Source organism: Tyto alba, unplaced genomic scaffold (genome assembly GCF_018691265.1).
Source record: "Tyto alba isolate M040663 unplaced genomic scaffold, T.alba_DEE_v4.0 Super-Scaffold_40, whole genome shotgun sequence".
NCBI classification, from domain to species: domain Eukaryota; kingdom Metazoa; phylum Chordata; class Aves; order Strigiformes; family Tytonidae; genus Tyto; species Tyto alba.
Genome location: NW_024881316.1, coordinates 43,751,345 through 43,769,648, shown reverse-complemented (window position 1 = coordinate 43,769,648; position 18,304 = coordinate 43,751,345). Strand labels below are relative to the sequence as shown.

At 39.7% G+C, this 18,304-nt stretch overlaps 1 protein-coding gene across 3 annotated transcripts in view; it reads right to left on the bottom strand.

Moving 5' to 3' along the window:
- Window positions 1-18,304, bottom strand: part of PTCHD4 (patched domain containing 4) — an 89,781-nt gene that overhangs the window by 51,519 nt on the left and 19,958 nt on the right. For 2 of the 3 annotated variants that reach the window (XM_033005056.2, XM_009972157.3), the window contains exon 2: window positions 11,294-11,774. In XM_033005056.2, the coding sequence (XP_032860947.2) occupies window positions 11,294-11,774 (481 nt within the window). Of the gene's footprint in view, window positions 1-3,104; window positions 3,621-11,293; window positions 11,775-18,304 lie in introns of those variants that run through there. The other variant, XM_033005057.2, reaches the window with a different exon arrangement.

Genomic DNA, 18,304 nt, shown 5'->3' with positions numbered 1-18,304 from the left:
TCATGTAAAGTTAACCAGTCCTCTCTATGATAAAATAAAAATCATTCCTAACAACTTCATCTTAAATTTGTTGATAAGGTACCTCCAATATGACATGTGTACTCGATTTGCCAATTCAGGTTATCAGTGGATCAGTGACCCATTTACATACACTGTTAAGGGAAAAGTCATGGAAGAACCTGATCTGTAGGTAAAAAAAACCCAAACTATTTTCCAGCAATTTTTGTGATGCTGACACTTTTCCTTACTAATGCCAAGTCAAACAATCCCCTCTAAGAGTTAAAAACCTTGCAACATGTTCCAGTAAAAGACATTAAACGGGACATTTGTGTCACTGACTAGTAAAGCTAAAGGTAGCCTCATCCTTTCAAGAGAACATTGAGTAAACTGCAAGGAAAATTTATCAATAGAAAAAAAAAGTTTCATAAGGAATGCATTATTCGATGTGTGTTTTACAATACAATGTCAGGACTGAGGGAAGTGGTATGCAGACATGACAGGGTTGGGTAAAAGAGGTCACAAAAGACAAGCAAAGGTCTCCTGGAGCACTGACAATATTCTTGCAATTTAAAAGCTGACAAAATATCTTTTCCAGCTTGTGAACAAAACTCCCGAGTGGATGAAGTTTAGTGATTTCATTGCTGTGAAAGCTGAATCATGACTGTTTACCACATACAGAGTTTTTTACTTCTTTTATATTATCTGTAAAGAAAATGGATTGGCATTTTTGCCTTATTTTGTCCATTGTTCTGTGTTTGTGTATGAATTTGGGTTTGTTTGTCTGTCCTCAACCACCAATTACTTTTGTACCCCCTGACCAATCTCAAAAATTATGGCAGAGCAGAAGAGATTTCAAACATAATAAATTTTTACAGGGATTTTTTTTTTTTTTTTTTTTTAAATAGTCCACAAAGAGATTCTATTGCTTTCCCCTCAGGGAAAGAATAAGTATATTAGAGGTCAAAATCCACGTAAGAGAGATCTTTTGAGACTTGCTTCATTAACTCCGTTGTTCAGAGCCTGACTTCAAATAACCTGAGGAAGAGGTAGAACATCTGTATCTTTGATTAGTAAAGCCTTCTCTTCCTCAATATCCTACCAAGGTTATTTATTTAAAAGCAGGCTAACTGCATGATAAAGTTCTTACTGTTTCTTAGCTCTATTGGAAGAGCTGTTGAAAGCCCACATAAGGGATTACAAAAGGCACTGAGATGCACTTTTGTGCAGAGCCAGAGACTAGGTGAGTCCAGCAGCTCTCACTCCTAAAAGTGGTGCCTTGAAGTTGACTGGAAGTGTGACGGGAGGGATTTCTGCCCTGTTTTTTTTTTGCCTAATATATTAGCTTTTGTACAGCCCCAACATTGCATTTTCTGGTAATGCTTTCAAGTAGGGTAGTTAGCATCTCTCCTGTGGGTTCTTCTTTTTCAGCTGCTCCCATGAGAAGATTGTGCATTAGAATGGTTTTGGTTTTGCTCTTTACACAGTTTCTTTTTGCTGTGATATCTACTGTAAGCACAAACAGTCTTTTTGTTCCCAGGGCTCCCAGTCTAGTTTCAGAAGGTTTAAATTTCCTTAACAGAAAACTTCATGTTAAACTGTTTTAAGTTACTGTAGAAGGACAAAAGGTTTAATTGTTCTGTACTCAGTACGTAGAACACCTCTCCACTTTCAGCTTCTGCAACTCTTTGTCCTCCCTGGAGGATAATAATTTCTCAACAATAATACTAAAAATATCAGCTAGAAACTTAAAAAAGCACAGAAAATTTCACCTGCTATGGTCTTACCAGGTGTCCAGTAATCTGCTGTTTGGTCCTCTTTATAAAGCAATGCAAGTGCTCCCTCTAGTAGATTATGCCTGAAGTTTCTGAATTTATGTAAAGTTTGAAAATATTATATAATACTAATTGGTTTCATGTCTATGTTATCAAAATAGTTTTCTTTATATGAAGGATATCAACAGCAATGGAGTTCATAACACCAGGAAAAGCTACAGCATTTAAAATTTCTGTGGCAAATTGGCATTTGAATATGGGTTAGGATGTATGGATTGGGCAGGTCTAAGTATCATATTAGACTGTAAATAAATATTTTTCTTCCTTGGACTTTAAGAATATAGAGTATGAGCAAAAAAATCCCTACTGCTGAAATACCACAGATTACTGCAGGAAAATGACATGACAACATGCTAAGACACAGCTACATATTGTCAGGGAACACAGAATGATTTAGAGACTCCTGAGCCACATTACATGGCCATTACATTTACCAGTGAAATGCAGACATGTCTGGGTAAAAACCAGCATCTGCTTAACAGAGCACAACCTGCACAGTGCTTTAAGCCAGACAATGCTCACCAATACTGTATCTAACCTGCACAGCAAGGGGAATCTGAAGAAGATAGAAATGCAATTATCCACACAGAAATTCAGCCAAGACAATGAGGACAGTATGCCTACTCTTGTACAACAAAAATTAAAGAACATCTTCAGTGATCCAAAGCTTCAGAGGCTTGCGGTTTTCATCTCATTCAGCTGGTGAAACCACTTGCAGCCCTGTGACTATGTCTATTGCTGCTGCAGCTCTCACTATCACTTTGATCATCCAAAATAGCATGTCCTTCTTCATCTTGCAGTCGGACGAGTGTGGATGAAACAGACTTGTTTTGCCACATCCAACAGGACTGATACATGGAAAGTCACAGCAGTAATACCTGAGTATGCCTTTGTCTGAGGGCCAGTAACACAGACGAATGCCAGTGATACTTCTTGAATAATGTAAGCTGCTGCTGTGATTTGTTACCACTCATGGAGCAATGAACCCTGAGCCAGTGCAGCTTCAGCATGCTGTATGTTACTGCAGGCAGTTATCCCACCCGAGAGGAGAAGCCACTTCATGGGAAAGAAATGGAGTGCAAAAAAGAATCAGAAATGGAAGGATAAAACTGAATTATTAAAACCTCAACTGGCTAGTGGTTGCACAAAGGAGGACATATAAATGATACAGTATTGAGTAAGGTCTTTTTAGTCGGTTTTGCATTTGCAATAGACTCTTTAAACCTTTAATTCTATGAAAATTTTTTGACACTAAAGATGAATATAGCAGATAAATATTGATTTAGAACATTTGGCAACTGATCTGTTGAGTTCTGTATCCTTTTCCTAACTCTTTAGAGGAAAATTATGAGACTGAAAAAGGGAAGCTATGGGAAAATTTCTTTACAAGTGAAATTTCTTTGTACCCCTTTTGAACTGGGATTTTGAACATGGTCATTAATTTTTATACTTCTTCCTTACTATTATGTTTTAGTGTTGCAATGTTACTCAAAATAACGAAGATTTTTTAGCCAGCTGTGTAAAAATCTAACCCTTCCTGAACCATGCTGAATTCTGAGGCACAATCATATCTCAGAACAGTGAATTCCAGAGGCTATTTGCACACAAAATATATTCCAGGAGAAAATAAATGCATTTGCTGCCTTTCACTTTTGCTTAAAAAACAGAGGCACAACCTTGGATTTCTCTACAGGGGAACACAGTACCTATAAGGTGAGAAGACAGAATGCTTGACAGAGCATAGGATCATTCACTCCGTGCTTCCTCGGGTAGTAAAGCCCACATTTCCTGTCCAGCAGAAAAGAAAGATCATTCAAGATTACATTTTCCCACCACACAGCAAAGAGCACAGGTCAGATCCTCAGCCTGTCCCACATCTGCTCTTTCCTGCAGAGACGCAGTGCTCCGGTAGAGACCAGAAGCCACCATCAATCTTCTTGTATGGCTGGAGCTCACAGGAAAGTGTGAACTACAGTAAAATATCTGGGGAAAAAAAAATCTGGTCGGAAACTATATTCAAGCTGAAGTAAACACAGCTCTACATACAAAATATCCTAAAAATATTTGCAAATACATAGATACTGTGAAAAATGACACTCCACGGTCAGAGCAGAAAGACTCTGAAGTTATAGGCATAAGCTGAAGCAGTGAAAATATTAAGAAATACCTTTATAAATGTATGGCTGTTTAAGCACTGGAACAAGCTGTCAAGGCAGGTTATAGAATTGCTAGCAATGGTGCTATTCGAGGCTGGATTTGGCATTGCCCTATTAGGAATGATATACGTGGAGCTAAATCATTTCTGCCATGATGCAGCTCCTTTCCAGCCTAAATGAGCCAAATGTAAATGTGATGTGCATCGATACATACTAAGTACAAGGAACAAAACTCCTGCTAAATGAGATCAACACACAGAAAAGGTACATCCAATAAAGAACCTTAAATTACCCAGTCTTAGGAATGAGCACTACCATGAAAGGGTAGAAAAATGAAAACAAGAGGTGTTCAGACAAATGTGTGAAACATATGAAAAGGAAGCATCCTTTACTATCTGAACAGAATTTGTATATTGATTAAGAGTGCTAAACATATTTTTAAGTGCAAAATTAAATCATCCCTTTTAGCCTTTGACGTTAGCTCAAAACATGCTCCCTTTTCTTATCAGACTACTTTTTCAAAGGATTGTAGAAATGCTTGCAGCAAATTAGAAGCAGTTCAAATGACAGCTACCAGTCTGTTAGCTGCAAATGGAGAGCTGAGGAAGCTGTTTTAATAATAATAATAACAGAAGACATCTGTATTTGGCGACTTCACTTTGAACAGATGGGTTAATTGAGTTCTCACTAGAGTCAGAAGGAGGAAGGGTTTAGCTGACTGTTCTCACGCAACAAACCCAGCCAATGTCTTCTGGATTTGTTCTGTCACTATGGAGGATCTGGTAGTGATGGTTTGTCTGTGCTTGGGCAATGGTCCAAGGATGAATGCTTCAATCTGAACTGAGCCTCAGAATCACTGACCAGCAGACCCATCTCCTGGGGTGGAGCAACGGCCCTAAGGGATGATGACATCTGAGTTGAATAGAGATGTTCTAGTAAATCTCTACAGGAAAAGAAGAGCTAGAATTCAATCTGTAAGGGATTCTAGTCAGTTTATACATATATGTTGTATATGCATACATGTATATGTACCTTAGAGCTTATGTACATAACCTTAGGTGTTAAAGCCTAATCAGTCACCCTAGCTTTTTCAGACATGGATAGGACCTTCCAGAGATTAAAGCAGATCATCCAAAATATGAACTAAGTGGTGGTCCAAATGACTTTGGAGTTGCCTATTTCTCTCTATTGACTACAGAGAAAATTGCGATTGTGTTACTTCAGTTAAGGGAGGAGCATTTTGGACACCTGAAACTAGGTGCTACAAACCCTGTTCTTAGGACTGAGGCTGGTTGTGCTGCTTCTTGCATCAATCTCTGATGGGCATGAGAAGGCCCAAAGGACCAGGGCAGAGATATCCTCATCTCGCCTGCATTTGAGGAGACGACAGCTCCAGTACCGTTGCCTTTCCCTAACCATGACAACTCCAGGACATATCTGCATACGTGTTGCAAGAGTAGCAGATTATCCCAGAAAGGCTTTGGTCTTCTACTCAAAATCCAGGAAAGACTGTTCTGGGAGGTTAACCTTTCCTAAAGAAATGAGGAAAATCAACCCTCTGCAACTGGGAATAGACTTGCTAGGGAGTATACCAGGTTATGGGGACATCAACCTTACAAATATGAATATCAAAACTCATTCATATGAACTATTTCTTATCTGTCTGTCAGGGTCTAGGCCTATTATCTATCTATTATTGAAGTAATTTTTAACATTTTTTTATCTTTCCATTTTTTTCTTCTGCTCCCCCATGTTTGTTTGGCTTTTTTTTTTTTTTTTTTTTTTTTTTTTGTTATTCCCATTTCCTAATCTAAAAGTCAAGAACGGACATTTTCTAATTAAAGACAATGAATTTCTAGGTCCTTAATGATCTGTTGAGTGAGTGGGGACATGAACTACCATAACATCTAAAATGACAGATTCACTGTATTTCGAAGGCATGGAGTGGTGGGGGTTTATGTCAGTAGTTCTCTTTGCTCTGAAGGGTCATTCTCTTGCTCATACACATATGGGATGATCACATAACATGAGATTCATATGGGATTTGCTTTACTAATTCATCAAAAAGACAAAACCAAAGTCAGAGTCACTCCTGAAATATTTCTAAATTGCAGTTATAATCAGAAAGTGCATTGCTTGAAGGAAGGTTAGAAATACTGTGATACTTCATGTACAGGTAAACTAGCAACAGCATGCACTTTAGCACTCACATTTGTCTTCTAAGGTTTTAAAAAAATTATTTCCTCATCTGCTCTAGGACTTTTTTCTGCAATTTCCCACAACTCTACCACTAATGATAATACTGTGACATCTCAAATTTACTTAAAGATGATCACCATCTATTATTTTAACAGCTGACCTCTGAAAGAGGTTAGATGGCTTCTGCCTGAAATGCTAATAACTGCCTGGAGTCTTGTCTGCTTTTGCCTTGTTTCCTCCTTCCATCTGAATAACTCAGGGGAAGGAATAATTGGGAATTTTAATAGAAAAGTCCGCACTGTAAGTACAATCTCTGACATGCATGTTACATTTTTACATCAGGCATGGGGTTATGGCTGGAAACATGTAGCCTATTGCTCCCTAAAGTTTTTGTACCTCTTTACTGCACTGCTACTAATAGTATTGTTATTGGTAGTAGTAAAAATAGTATTGCAATGTGTTGTAGGGTATCCATTGAGCTTAGTGTTCTTTAAAGACTCAACAAGAAATAGCTGTTCCATTATGGTCTTCAAGGTCTGGACTTATAAAAGGCAGGAAATATTTCTTACATCCACTGTGAATCCAGCCTTCTAAGAAACACATACACTTAATAATACAAACCCCATAATTACACTCTAATTACATTGTAGTTACATTTTTAATGTAAGTTTTCCACTAATCTATATAACGAGGTATTTCATGGACTGGCCAAAAATAATTACAGTGTAAAATGACATAATTAATATACCTGTATTTAAAAGTATACAGTCAGATCTTCAGCTGAGTTAAATAATGATCTCTCTGATGATATGAGTCTGGTTTCTGTGCATTAAGAAGGAAATCATGGGAGCAATAATATCTCAATCGTGTAGTTAACCTTCTGGTTATATTAATTAGTGATGAATAGGCATAGAAAACCATAATTATGTCACGTACATAACATTCCTTTGAAATTGTGTCATGAATCCAAACACAAAAGGCAGATGTGAAAATGTAATCAGGTCCATTTCTGACATCTATAACAAATATGAAACTCAAAGATTTGACCCTCTATCTCCTATCTGAAACACATCCAGTGGTGATAGCTCTGCTAGTCTCAAACTTGAAGAAGAAACTGCAGTTTGTGTTTGTCCCAGAAGAGAAATGCAAGTTAGAACTGTTCCATATTCTGATTTCACATGGTGGTTACTAAAACCTAACTAAAAACAAAAAAACAAAACAAAACAAAACAAAACAAAACAAAACAAAACGAGAGAGACAAATAAAGCATCTAGGTCCAGTTCTGTTCCTAAAAGAGGAAGCCTTGAAACTAAAGAAGCACCCTTTCTCTAACTCACCACATTTAGCCATTTGTCTGGGGTGTGAACAGCTAAAAATCAGCACATCTTGCTCCTGTTTGCAGGAGATCCTGGCAGCCAGAGCATTATTTGCACAGGACTTTTCTGAAGACTTGCTCCTCACTGACTCCAAAAACACATCGTTAGACACTGTACTGGCGGAAGCCGGTTTTCCTGAGACAGCTGTTTGAGAACACCATGGTATTAGGAAGAGGATGTCAGAGCAAGCAGGTTTTTCCACCACTGTCGTCATGCCTAACTAACTGAAGTTTTTCACCTCCAAGGATAAAGAAGAGAAAACTCAATCTGAGCTAACACTCTTCCCCCAGTATATCAGAGAGATGTTTTATCCCAGCAGACCATTTCCTCACAGCAGGACTAGAGTAAATAATTAATGTGTAGGTCATTCAGTCCAAATTTAGAAAAATATTAAACATTTCATTTTTATATAGGCTTCTATCACCTCCTGAAACCCACAGAAGCTCTGCACTGTGGAAGGAATTATGGACCTAAACATTTGTACAAATCCAGGGTTAATCCTGTCATTCAGATGGCAGCATCCTGCCATCTCTGAAGGAAAGAGGACAAGTGCAGAAGAACATAACAGAATTTCCATTAAAATTAATCATTTGAAAGTGAATGTCAGAAGAAACTGTATATTTTTGACCAAACAAATATACTTTAAATGGACAGTTTGCAGATGTCAGGTTGAAGTGTTCCAAAGTTAGGAGCTGCCATAATTAAGATTGCCTGTGCATTCTGCATAGCATTGCAGTTGCAGGTACTTTGTGGATGTTATTGACTGTTCTTCCTTTTACTTTTTTAATCTAAATATCTCAAATTTAAAAGGCTGACTTGCAAATCTGGCATTTTCAATTCTGGGAAACCCTACTTTGCACACTTTTTCATCTATATTAACTCAATTCTTATCTGATATACTGTTTGCTTTCTGCTATGCTAGCAGCAAGGGACACTGGTGCTACATGGGTCAGAGTTACGTATTGACCCACAGAATTAACAGTCTTGGGTTCTTCAATGGATCTGCTCTAAGTTGTCAGATCAGTTCACAGTAAACCAGGTTCAACAGAAAATCCTGCTCTGTGAGGAGCCCAGGCCTGCGAGACCCTGGGTATATCATGGGCAGAGCAAGGTCTCATTAGCTGGCACTGTAATTTAAAGGACCAAAGGCACATGGCACTTGGCAGGATGTAACCCAGAACAACTTTGGTAAGACACGCTTTCTGTCTTTTTGTTCACTAAAGTGTAAATCTATCGCCTAATATTTACAAACTGCAGTTCCCAGTATTGCAGGCTGTTCTCTAAAGATACTTCCAATTCAGTCTGAGATTCCTGAATGAAATTTCTGAAGAAGGGTTACTTAAATGCTTTCTTTTTCAACCTGAGATTTGTTCAATATAGTGTCACAGAAACAATCCTTGCAAATATCTCACTTCAAGACAGGTTTTTTTTTTTTCTCTTTTCTTTTGCTTTTGGCAGTGACTGTGACAAGAATGACAGTGCAAAACACAACAGAAAGTTATAAACATTACTTTTCCTCAGACAGCAAACAAACTCCTGGATTACCACCATCCTACATGGGAAACCAAGCCACTCTGCTTTCAGAAACTCTCACCCTTGTCTCATCCTGGGGCTGCAGGGTATGTATAAATTGAATGCAATTTTACTGCCGTTTTAATTGATGCTCCTGGCCTGTATGGATGCTGATGCTTTTGAGGTCAGCCTGAAGACAAGCTTCACCTACAGGCACTGTTTGTGGCTCCTTGGGAGTGAAAATTTTGGGACCTGTACATGCCACCAATCTTTACAGCTGTCTCAAAAGGACACCAGCAGAGGAATAAACAATTGAGGGAAGGTGGTTTTCATTACTTCAGTTGTTTTTTGCCTTTACTTCTACTTGCTGCACAAGGATGGCAGCTCCTTTTCACCCCACTCTTTGATACGCACCTCCTAACACCCAGCAAAAAGGAAGTCATAATCTGACAACAAGCCTGCACTCCCCTTCCACACTGTCATCCTTTTCTCCATCCTACAATGCAGATCTCCTTTACCTAAGCCCACAGCCCTTGCTTCGGTCGAGATCGACCCCCATCACAACTTGCTGTGTTCTCTGCTCCTCTTGCTGGCCTCTTCCCCCTCTCAGTGTTTTCTGTCCATCAAACCAATGTACACTGCAGAGCTGTGCACAGTTGGTATGGGTCAAATCATGCCAGGGGCAATTCTCATGATTTATCAGTGCAGATGATCAAATTAGAGGCTTTGGCACAGTTTTGTTTATCAGTATTAACGAGGTTGAACCAATCATGGAATTCCTTGTGGTCTTTTGCCTCACTCCTTTTCCCTTCTGGAATCTTGACCATCCACTCCATCCGACTCCCTCCCACCTTGGCCAGCTGCTCCAGATATGCTGGGTGCAGGGCTGGTGAGGCCATGGCTAGGTGACCTTGGTTAGTGACATGGATGCATTAGCAGGGGACAGACAAAATGAGGCAGGAGGTTGGGGGATTCATACACATACAGGACTTTTCTTGAGAGGAAGAGCAAGAAAATGTAGGTTTTTGGGAGGCTGAGGTTTTTAAGAAAAATATGACCCTTCTCCAAGCCCTGAGTCTAGCTTGTGGCTTTGCATACTTAGTTATCTCTCACTGTAGCACTGGACTTGGGCTTGAATACTAGAGAATTTAAGAAATTAACTGTAAAGATGCAAAGTTCTGCCCACAGCTAAGATTTCCTGCCATCAAAAAACCAGCATGAAGGTTTTTGGGTCTGGGCTGCCACTGCTGAGATTTTGCATAGAGTCATCACTGGGGTTCAGACTCATGATACAGAGAAACTCTAACAAACCTGGATGTGATTACACCAAAAGATGCTGCTTCAGTAAGCTATTTTGGGCATGTTTCCCTCTTTCTTCTCAGTGTACTGTCCCAGCAAACTCATTAACCACACAGATGCACTAAAAGTGCTTGGAACAGAAATGAGAGCAGAAGGAATGACAGCAGTTCTTCTGCTAAAAGAGCTGGGGTTTATAGATATTCTTCATCTGCACCCTCCCCTGCCCAGGTGTGACACAAAGGAAATCTCTGCAGCTGATCTGGGACTTCACGAACCAAGGGATTATGTGCTACAAATACTGACAGGCCCCTTTGCTTACAGCCTGGCAAACACCACAACAGTAATCTCCTCTCTGAGATAAAGTCCATCAATCTTATTATTACACCAACTCATTCCCCTCTGCCCCTTAGACAGAGCTGGAAGAGAAGCCCTCCTTGGGAAGGATGTTAAAATTTTTCCTTCCTTGGCACTCTCCTATTTTAACTTACTCCTTCGGCTGGCCTCTCATCAAAGACAGGTCAACACATATCCATTTTCTGTGCTGAGCTGACTAGTTTTCAATAACAATTTCTCCTTCATTTTGTAACAGGGATCAATAAAACTGCCCCTCTCTCATATTGGCCAATATTCTAGCAACATCATTTGCTCTTTATTGTTGCTACTGCTTTGTTTTGTTTCCTTTTTTCTTTTTTTAGTTTTCTTTTGATTGTTTGGGTTTGTTTGTTTTGTTTTTTTTTTTTTTTTTTGTTTTGTTTTGGGTTTTTTTTTTTTTTTTTGGCAAGGCACAGATCAATTTAACAAGATGAAAATGACTTAGACTTTCACTCAAGGTAAAATCTGCACTTTATAACCCAGGATGTAATTTAAAATCCTGCCATTAAGCTCTGTTAATCCTATTATTATGAAGATAAATAATTACCCATAGCGAAGAAAGGGATTCCCAACAGAGTAGAATTATATTTTCCATCAGTAATGAAAAATATCCCTGCCGCAGTGACACTGGAAATACAGATAGTGAGTACTCCCAAGAGTCCCAGGAAAGGTTTGCTACGCAGGCAGTCCTTCATGGAGCTCGAGAGGGTAGCAGTCAGAAGAATCAGCATCAGGCTCACCAAAATCTTGCCCCTGGCCAAGAGACTGGTCTGGTGGAAGTCCTTCCAGAGGCTGAAGGATGCTAGTGAGTAGAGCTGCAGATCTTGGTGATCCAGCTGCATCTTGTGCATCAGTTTACAGAATTCACTCTCCCACTTCTCCCCAATGAGGTCCTGGGTGACAGAGCCATACGTTTGGAGGTAGTAAGTGATTTGGATGGCTCTGGCTGATTTGACTCTCTGGTCCTTGCTGTTTGGCACTTCCATGACCCCTCCAAGCTGGTGGCCAATAAAACTGCTCCTTCCATCCTGGGAGAAAAAGTAAAAAAGATGAGCATGTGGTTATCCTGTGTGAGATGTCATACAGTGATACCGTTTGACTCTACCTTCCTTTCACAGACATGCCAAGAGCTCCACTCAAAGGCCACTGCAGTCAACACGAGTCGTGCCATTCGTGTCAGTGGGCTTTGGGACGCATCCCTGTTCCCTGCCACAACTCTGTTTCTTACTCATTAGAGACTCATTTGCAATTCTGTGCTGCAATTCAGGGACTGCTCAGTTACTCATTGCAGTCCCAGATGTTCAGGGACTGAAATGTAGCATGCAAGTTCCTCACCCTGCAGGAGAAGATCACTTTCCCACATTTTAACTCTGACAGACAACAATAAATCTCCAATTACTGAAGTATGAAGTGTTTTAGATCAAGATCAATTTCTGAAAGATTTGTGATTTCCTGATACTTTGGAAATGCTTTTAAAAGGTTGGAAATGTACAGAAAAAAAGGCATGGTTCCTCAGTATACAGTTGTAAATGTAGATTGATCCACAAAGTTTAATAGCTACTCTGTCTCTAGAAAAATATAATTGAACTCAAACTTTTTGAATTGTTTATTTGAGATTTCACAGACTTATATCAGTGTCACAGAGAAAAGAATCCGCCTTATACCTCGATTTAGCCAGGATTTGTTTTTTTAGTTTTCAAGAATATAAACCTTATTCTGGTCTCACTTATTTCAGTATATGCTAGCACATAAAAAACTCCATGACAATCAGTAAGGGACACATCAAGTGCACTCAGGATAAGCTCCTGTCTATACAAAAGACCAGAACATAATTTTTTTTTGTACAGTTATCTGGTCCAATTTAGATTTTTTTTTTTCTTTTTTCGTAAGAAAAATTTAATAAGAAATGTCCTGTAAGGAAGGTCCTTGCTTTTAAGCCACTGGTTATTCCAATTCTTTAGATTAACTGTGATGTGCCCCTTTTGAGACAGGGGAAGCATGCATGGATTTAGATATCAAACCCAGTTGTGAACTGGGGAAGAAGACTAAGTAGATTGGATAAAAATACCCTAGTAATTTCTCTGTAATTCTTCAAGTAATTTCTTTGATCAAAAAACTCAAAACCCAGGGATTAAATATCGGCTGCACACCAAATAATGACTTTGCTTTTTATTCATTGTAATTTGGATTATAAGTTTTCAGATTTCTTTCCTCTTGTATTTAATAAAAACATAAAATTCTTGAGCCAGTTAATGTATAGAACATCTTGCAGCAGCAAGTTCACATGAGATAATACTATTTGCCTAGATGTACTATGGGAATGAGCTAACTGACAGCTTGAATTTGGTAGGTGCTCTGCCCTACACACATATGTGGAAGTAGTCATCTGTAAAAGGCCAGAAGCATTTGGGGGAGACACTTTTAACATCTATTACATCCAACATTAACCATTTCTAGAAACACCTGTGCTGCACACAGGTCATTATCTGAAATTGCCAGACATGCTCGTTGTAATGATTCTCATCCTAAGGAAAAATCAATGAAGCAACGTACCAGGCTTTATGAAACATAGGTGCCTTCCGTCATGTCTGCTCATAGAGCAAATAAATATCAGAAATTAAGAGGCAGTGCTGAAAATGTTTTATATACTCACCTTGTCTTGTCTCTGGTATGTAAAGGAGGTAATCCTCCCACTGAGAAATTTCTGCCTATGCCTGTTTTAATGGCAGAAGCTCACAATGTTTTCAGCATTTGCCTGCCACAGCCCAGGGAACGTGACAAAGTGCTTTTCCGAAGTTCATTTTTTCCCTATTCCCAGTTGTTATTTCCCACAGGAATAACGGCTTTTGGCAAGGTATCCTGGCACGAGCTGACATGAAAGGTGATTTTCAGTCTAAGCCAGCTTCTCAGATCACCTGAAGCCTCATTGAAAATGTCATATAGGCAGAGACAGCTAACACAGAGGGGCGGCTGGTGATGTTTGGACTTTAAAAAATCCTTGTCTCTGGCATTTCATGTTAAAATCCTATTTTGATTCATTATTTCTATTTTTTTTTTTCCAAGGAGGGGTCATGCCTAACACTCACACACTCACAGAAGGTACATTTCCAGGCTGGTAATTAAGGTTTGAGCAATGCAGTCCCTGCTCACATCGGATGCAACTTCACAGTCAAAAATTCCCTTTGGCATTGCTTTGAAATTTTAGGGAGAAATGTCATATTTCCTCAGTATATATTCAGTGTTGACATTCAAATGTTTTCAGCAGCTGCAGGATGCTTTAGCAGCACAGCTCTAAACTCAGACAACGGATTGTAATTCAGGTTTCATTGATTCACTATACAGCATGCACGGCAAGGTTACGGGAAACTTTGTGATGACCATCTGCCTTCTTCTGTGAAAGGTGCACCGAATGACTGCAACATTTCAAAAAAGGCAACAGAGCAGGCACAAATAAATCATGTTCTGCCGTATCTCCCATGAAACAGAAGATAATGGCTATTTGTTACACTGATGTACAATAGAGCATCCAGCTCATATGTCAGCAAAATAGAGAGCGAGCTTTCAGATGGAATCGAGGAAATCACAGATGCTGAATTGCTTCGAGGTCATTTTGTCTGTCCCTTCCAAAGTCAGATTGTTTCCTATCTACACAAGGCTTTTGCCTTTCCTGCTTTTATAGCATGCAAATATGAACCTGCCACTATGGCATTAGGGAAAATGGGGCCTTTTTCTAATACAGCTCATGTGTTGCTTTTACCAAATGCTCTAGGAGAGATAAAGGTCCTGTTGTGCTAGGCAGGGCTGTCACAGCTCTGGTTACAATCCCAGCAAGGAAGACAGAAGAAAGACGGGGCCTTTCATCTCATTTTACAGATGGAGACTGAAGTGTGGGAAAATGAAGACCCAGTGCTGCCAACATGACTTTCAGCATCCCCCAGAGGCCTCCAAGCCAGGGACCTAACTACCTCTCAGTGTCTCATGGGCACTTCAGGGGTTATTGACCATCTCAAGCTCTCTGTTGTCCTCCAGGACCACCTTGGTGAAAGAAGGAGATGTGAACAGCTAAGCTCCTGGGCTAAGCCTATGGTTTGGGAAACAAAATGAAGCCACAGTGATTTTTATAAATGAGTCCTGAAGAACAGGCAGGTTTTAAACAAGATCACTCATTCCACCTAGTTCTTCAATATAAAAAAGCACTTTCTGCTGTTAATTAGCAGATACTTCCTGATATATGCCTATATGATGTTATTTTTAATTTCATAACAATAGTTTAATGTTTCAGACTATATACATTTTACCTACATAAGTTGCTACTCTCTGATCTTATACACAGAAAAGCAAACTCAAAAAATAGAATGATAACACTTATTGGTTGTACACCATTTTACACCCATGTATATCCATTCACAAGATGATAACTCTCTTTAGCAAGGACACTAGCATGGTTGGAGCCTGAATTTCAGATTCCCAGTCTATGTGTATGTCTTTTGTGTCTTTTCTTTCTCTCTTTTTTTTTTTTTTTTTTTTTTAAGTCTAATGAAAACTTCACAGTGTCTATTCTCCCAGAGGACAAAAAGGGCCATCATCCATTCTGATGGCAGCTAAATCTTTGCAGATCTGAGCATCTTTAAAAATGGCATGAAATACAGATCACTTGCTGGGGCATGTGATATTTGATCTTAAGCAGGGGCCAAGAAAAACATCTTTGCTTCAGTGGATACTACTAAATTTTTTTGTGTGTACTTGCTTCTCTTTTTCTAGATGCCCAAAAGACATTTGGTAGATTTAGACTCTTTAAGGGAGGAGAACAGAAACTAAGAACTCTCAGAGGAGTGAAAGATGACAGACAAGGACAGCATCATTCTCTTTTTCCCCCAGCATGATAGACTTTACCACCTGTGTTTGTGCAGACCTGGCCTTGCACTTGGTTGCAAATCCAAACTCCTTGTCTGTTCAGCAGTAAAAATCACTAATTGTGAATGGATGGATGCAGAATAAACCCCTACTGTATTTCAGGCTAGAAACATGTCTGTAAATGATGCTTGGACACTTAATATCTTAAAAAGATATATAAATGGCATTGGAATATTTGGCTTGCTCCAGAGCTGAGTGAAGGACGTTCAGATTAAACAAAAACAGCTGCTCCTTATGAGCTGAAGATAATTTGTTGGTGTTAATGTAGGCATAGATACCCTCTACATGCAACCCAGAGGGATACTAGCACTACTTCCTTACTACTAAGTCACCTGGGGCTTTTTTTGTTTCCTTAATAATTTGTGTGAGGCTGCTACAGTCCCAACTCCCATCCCAGGAGTTCTCTGTGGTCACTGCCCACTGCCACACTCCTGAGTGGGATGCCTTCTCCTCCCTCTTTTGAACGGTACCAGCCTCACTGACTTCCCTCTTATGGGAAAAATAGAGGCTTTAAGGTATTTTTGAGATGGCATGGCTCCCGCCTTCCCAGTGCCCTGCTCAGTGGGGTTAGGGCTGGTGAGAGGTTTAAAAGTCATTTCAGATCGCTGGCAAGGAGGAGAAGATCCCTTGTACCCTGCAACCAGATCACTCTCATTCAAGTACATTCACAGGACCATTGGCAGCAAATGTATCTCTATTTTTATTTTTCTTCTGCTGCTATCTCTTACCAGTTGGGATGATGGATATTTGTCAATATACATTATAGAAATGTTAGGATAAAGTACGAAATCCTGGATAAACTCTATTGTATCTTAAAAGCTTTAAAATATTCAACAGAAGGCAACCAGGCATGTCTGTTGAAAAATACAGTTCAATCAATGCAGTTGTTTCTCCCCACGATAAGAACGTTCGTACTCTACCAAACATAGGTCATAAAAAGTATTACACTAAAAGCCACAGAGGTTAGGATGAAGTCTGCTGCTTTAGTTCATCTGAAGTTTTCAAGGTAAAAAAAACCTGAAACCCCTTTTCATTTAAGATTTAACATATTGGATTGCTTCTGCCTCCCTTCAGCCTCACTGTGAAACTTTGGAGGGAGTATTTTTCTCACCCAATCAAACTGATTTCCCTGTCCCTGTCTGTAGTATAGTTATCTATTCATCTTATGCCAGTTGATCCCTATTACACAGCCACCAATTACCAACAACTCCTGAAGTGTCTCTTTCAAACTGTCACATGTAATGCTGATTTTTGTCAGCGTAGAATTTTTGCTGCCTTCAGAGCTGTGTAGGTGCTCTTGCACACCCACTAGACTAGTTGATGCGCTTGTCCCTCTGCAGCTATTCTGTACAGCTCAGCCATGGAGACAAGAGTCCAGGGCAAGTGAGCCCTGAGGGCAAGGCATTCGAGGTAAAACTGTACCATGGCTGACTGGGAACAGGGACACGGCAATGGCCATGTGTTCTGTTCACTCAGCAGAAATAAAATGTATGAAAGTGGTCATGAGAAGCTATTCAGGAAATAATGCTCTAGGTCTCTGCTGCAATAAAGAGTGATTCAGTTATTTCCAGCTATCCAGAAATGGTGAGGTTCAGCTCACCAGTTAGTAAAGTAGATTTTTTCATAGTCACTGGGAAGAGTCAGGCACATCCAGAGGATGATCTGCCCCATCCTAAGGTATGGGTCCAAATCAGACTTGCAGTTGTCTGTCTCTTTCCATTTACAACAGAGGCACAAGAGTACTTAGGCTTCATCCTAACTTTTATCAGGCTAAGAAGTTAGGAGAAATTAACCCACCCTCAGTGGCAGATGTAAACACAAAACTAGTTGAGCTGTCTTGTCATCCTTGGCTCACATTGGCCCCTTCACTGACATGTTCTGCACGTTAACAAAAGTACAGACCTTGAGCACCCTCCCAGGGAAATCAAGGATTGCTAGTGTGATTTTTAAGTGAAGGAGATGTGTACCCAGAACACCCAAAAAGTAATCAGAACCCTCTGACACTTCTTTCTGGTGAATCTGGGCCCATGCACCTTTCCTTTACTGCTTTAGGTTTCTATTTTTTTTATCTGGTAATTTGAAAAGAGACAAGAACAGAAGAAAAGTATTTCAAGAGACTTACATACTCTAGGATTAATAACAGAGAATAAAAGAAATGTTCCTAACATAGATCTATTCCTTCCAAGTAAATCAAATTATGGAGGAATTCATAATAGTGTAATAACAAAGTGTGATTTTTATTAGGGAGCTCTTCTCTGTGGAGGAGCCTCTGGTACTGGACATGCTGTATTTTGAGTATCATCCCATAAGGTTTTCAGAGAATCATAGAATTGTTTGGGTCAGAAGAGACCTTTAAAGGTCATCTAGTCCAACCACCCTGCAATGAGCAGGGATATCTTCAAATAGATCAGGTTGCTCAGAGCCCTGTTCAGCCTGACCTTAAATGTTTCCAGGGATGGGGCATCTACCACCTCCCTGGGCAACCAGTTCCAGTGTTTCATCACCCTCAGCAGGTCATCTCTGTCAAGAGAGGGAAGGACAGAAGGAAAGCAGAAAGAGCTATACCTTCACCTCCTGCTTCTCCTGCACATCCCTCAGGAATGGAAACACAAGATAAGCTGTCTAACCTCCCAGACCAGCTCAC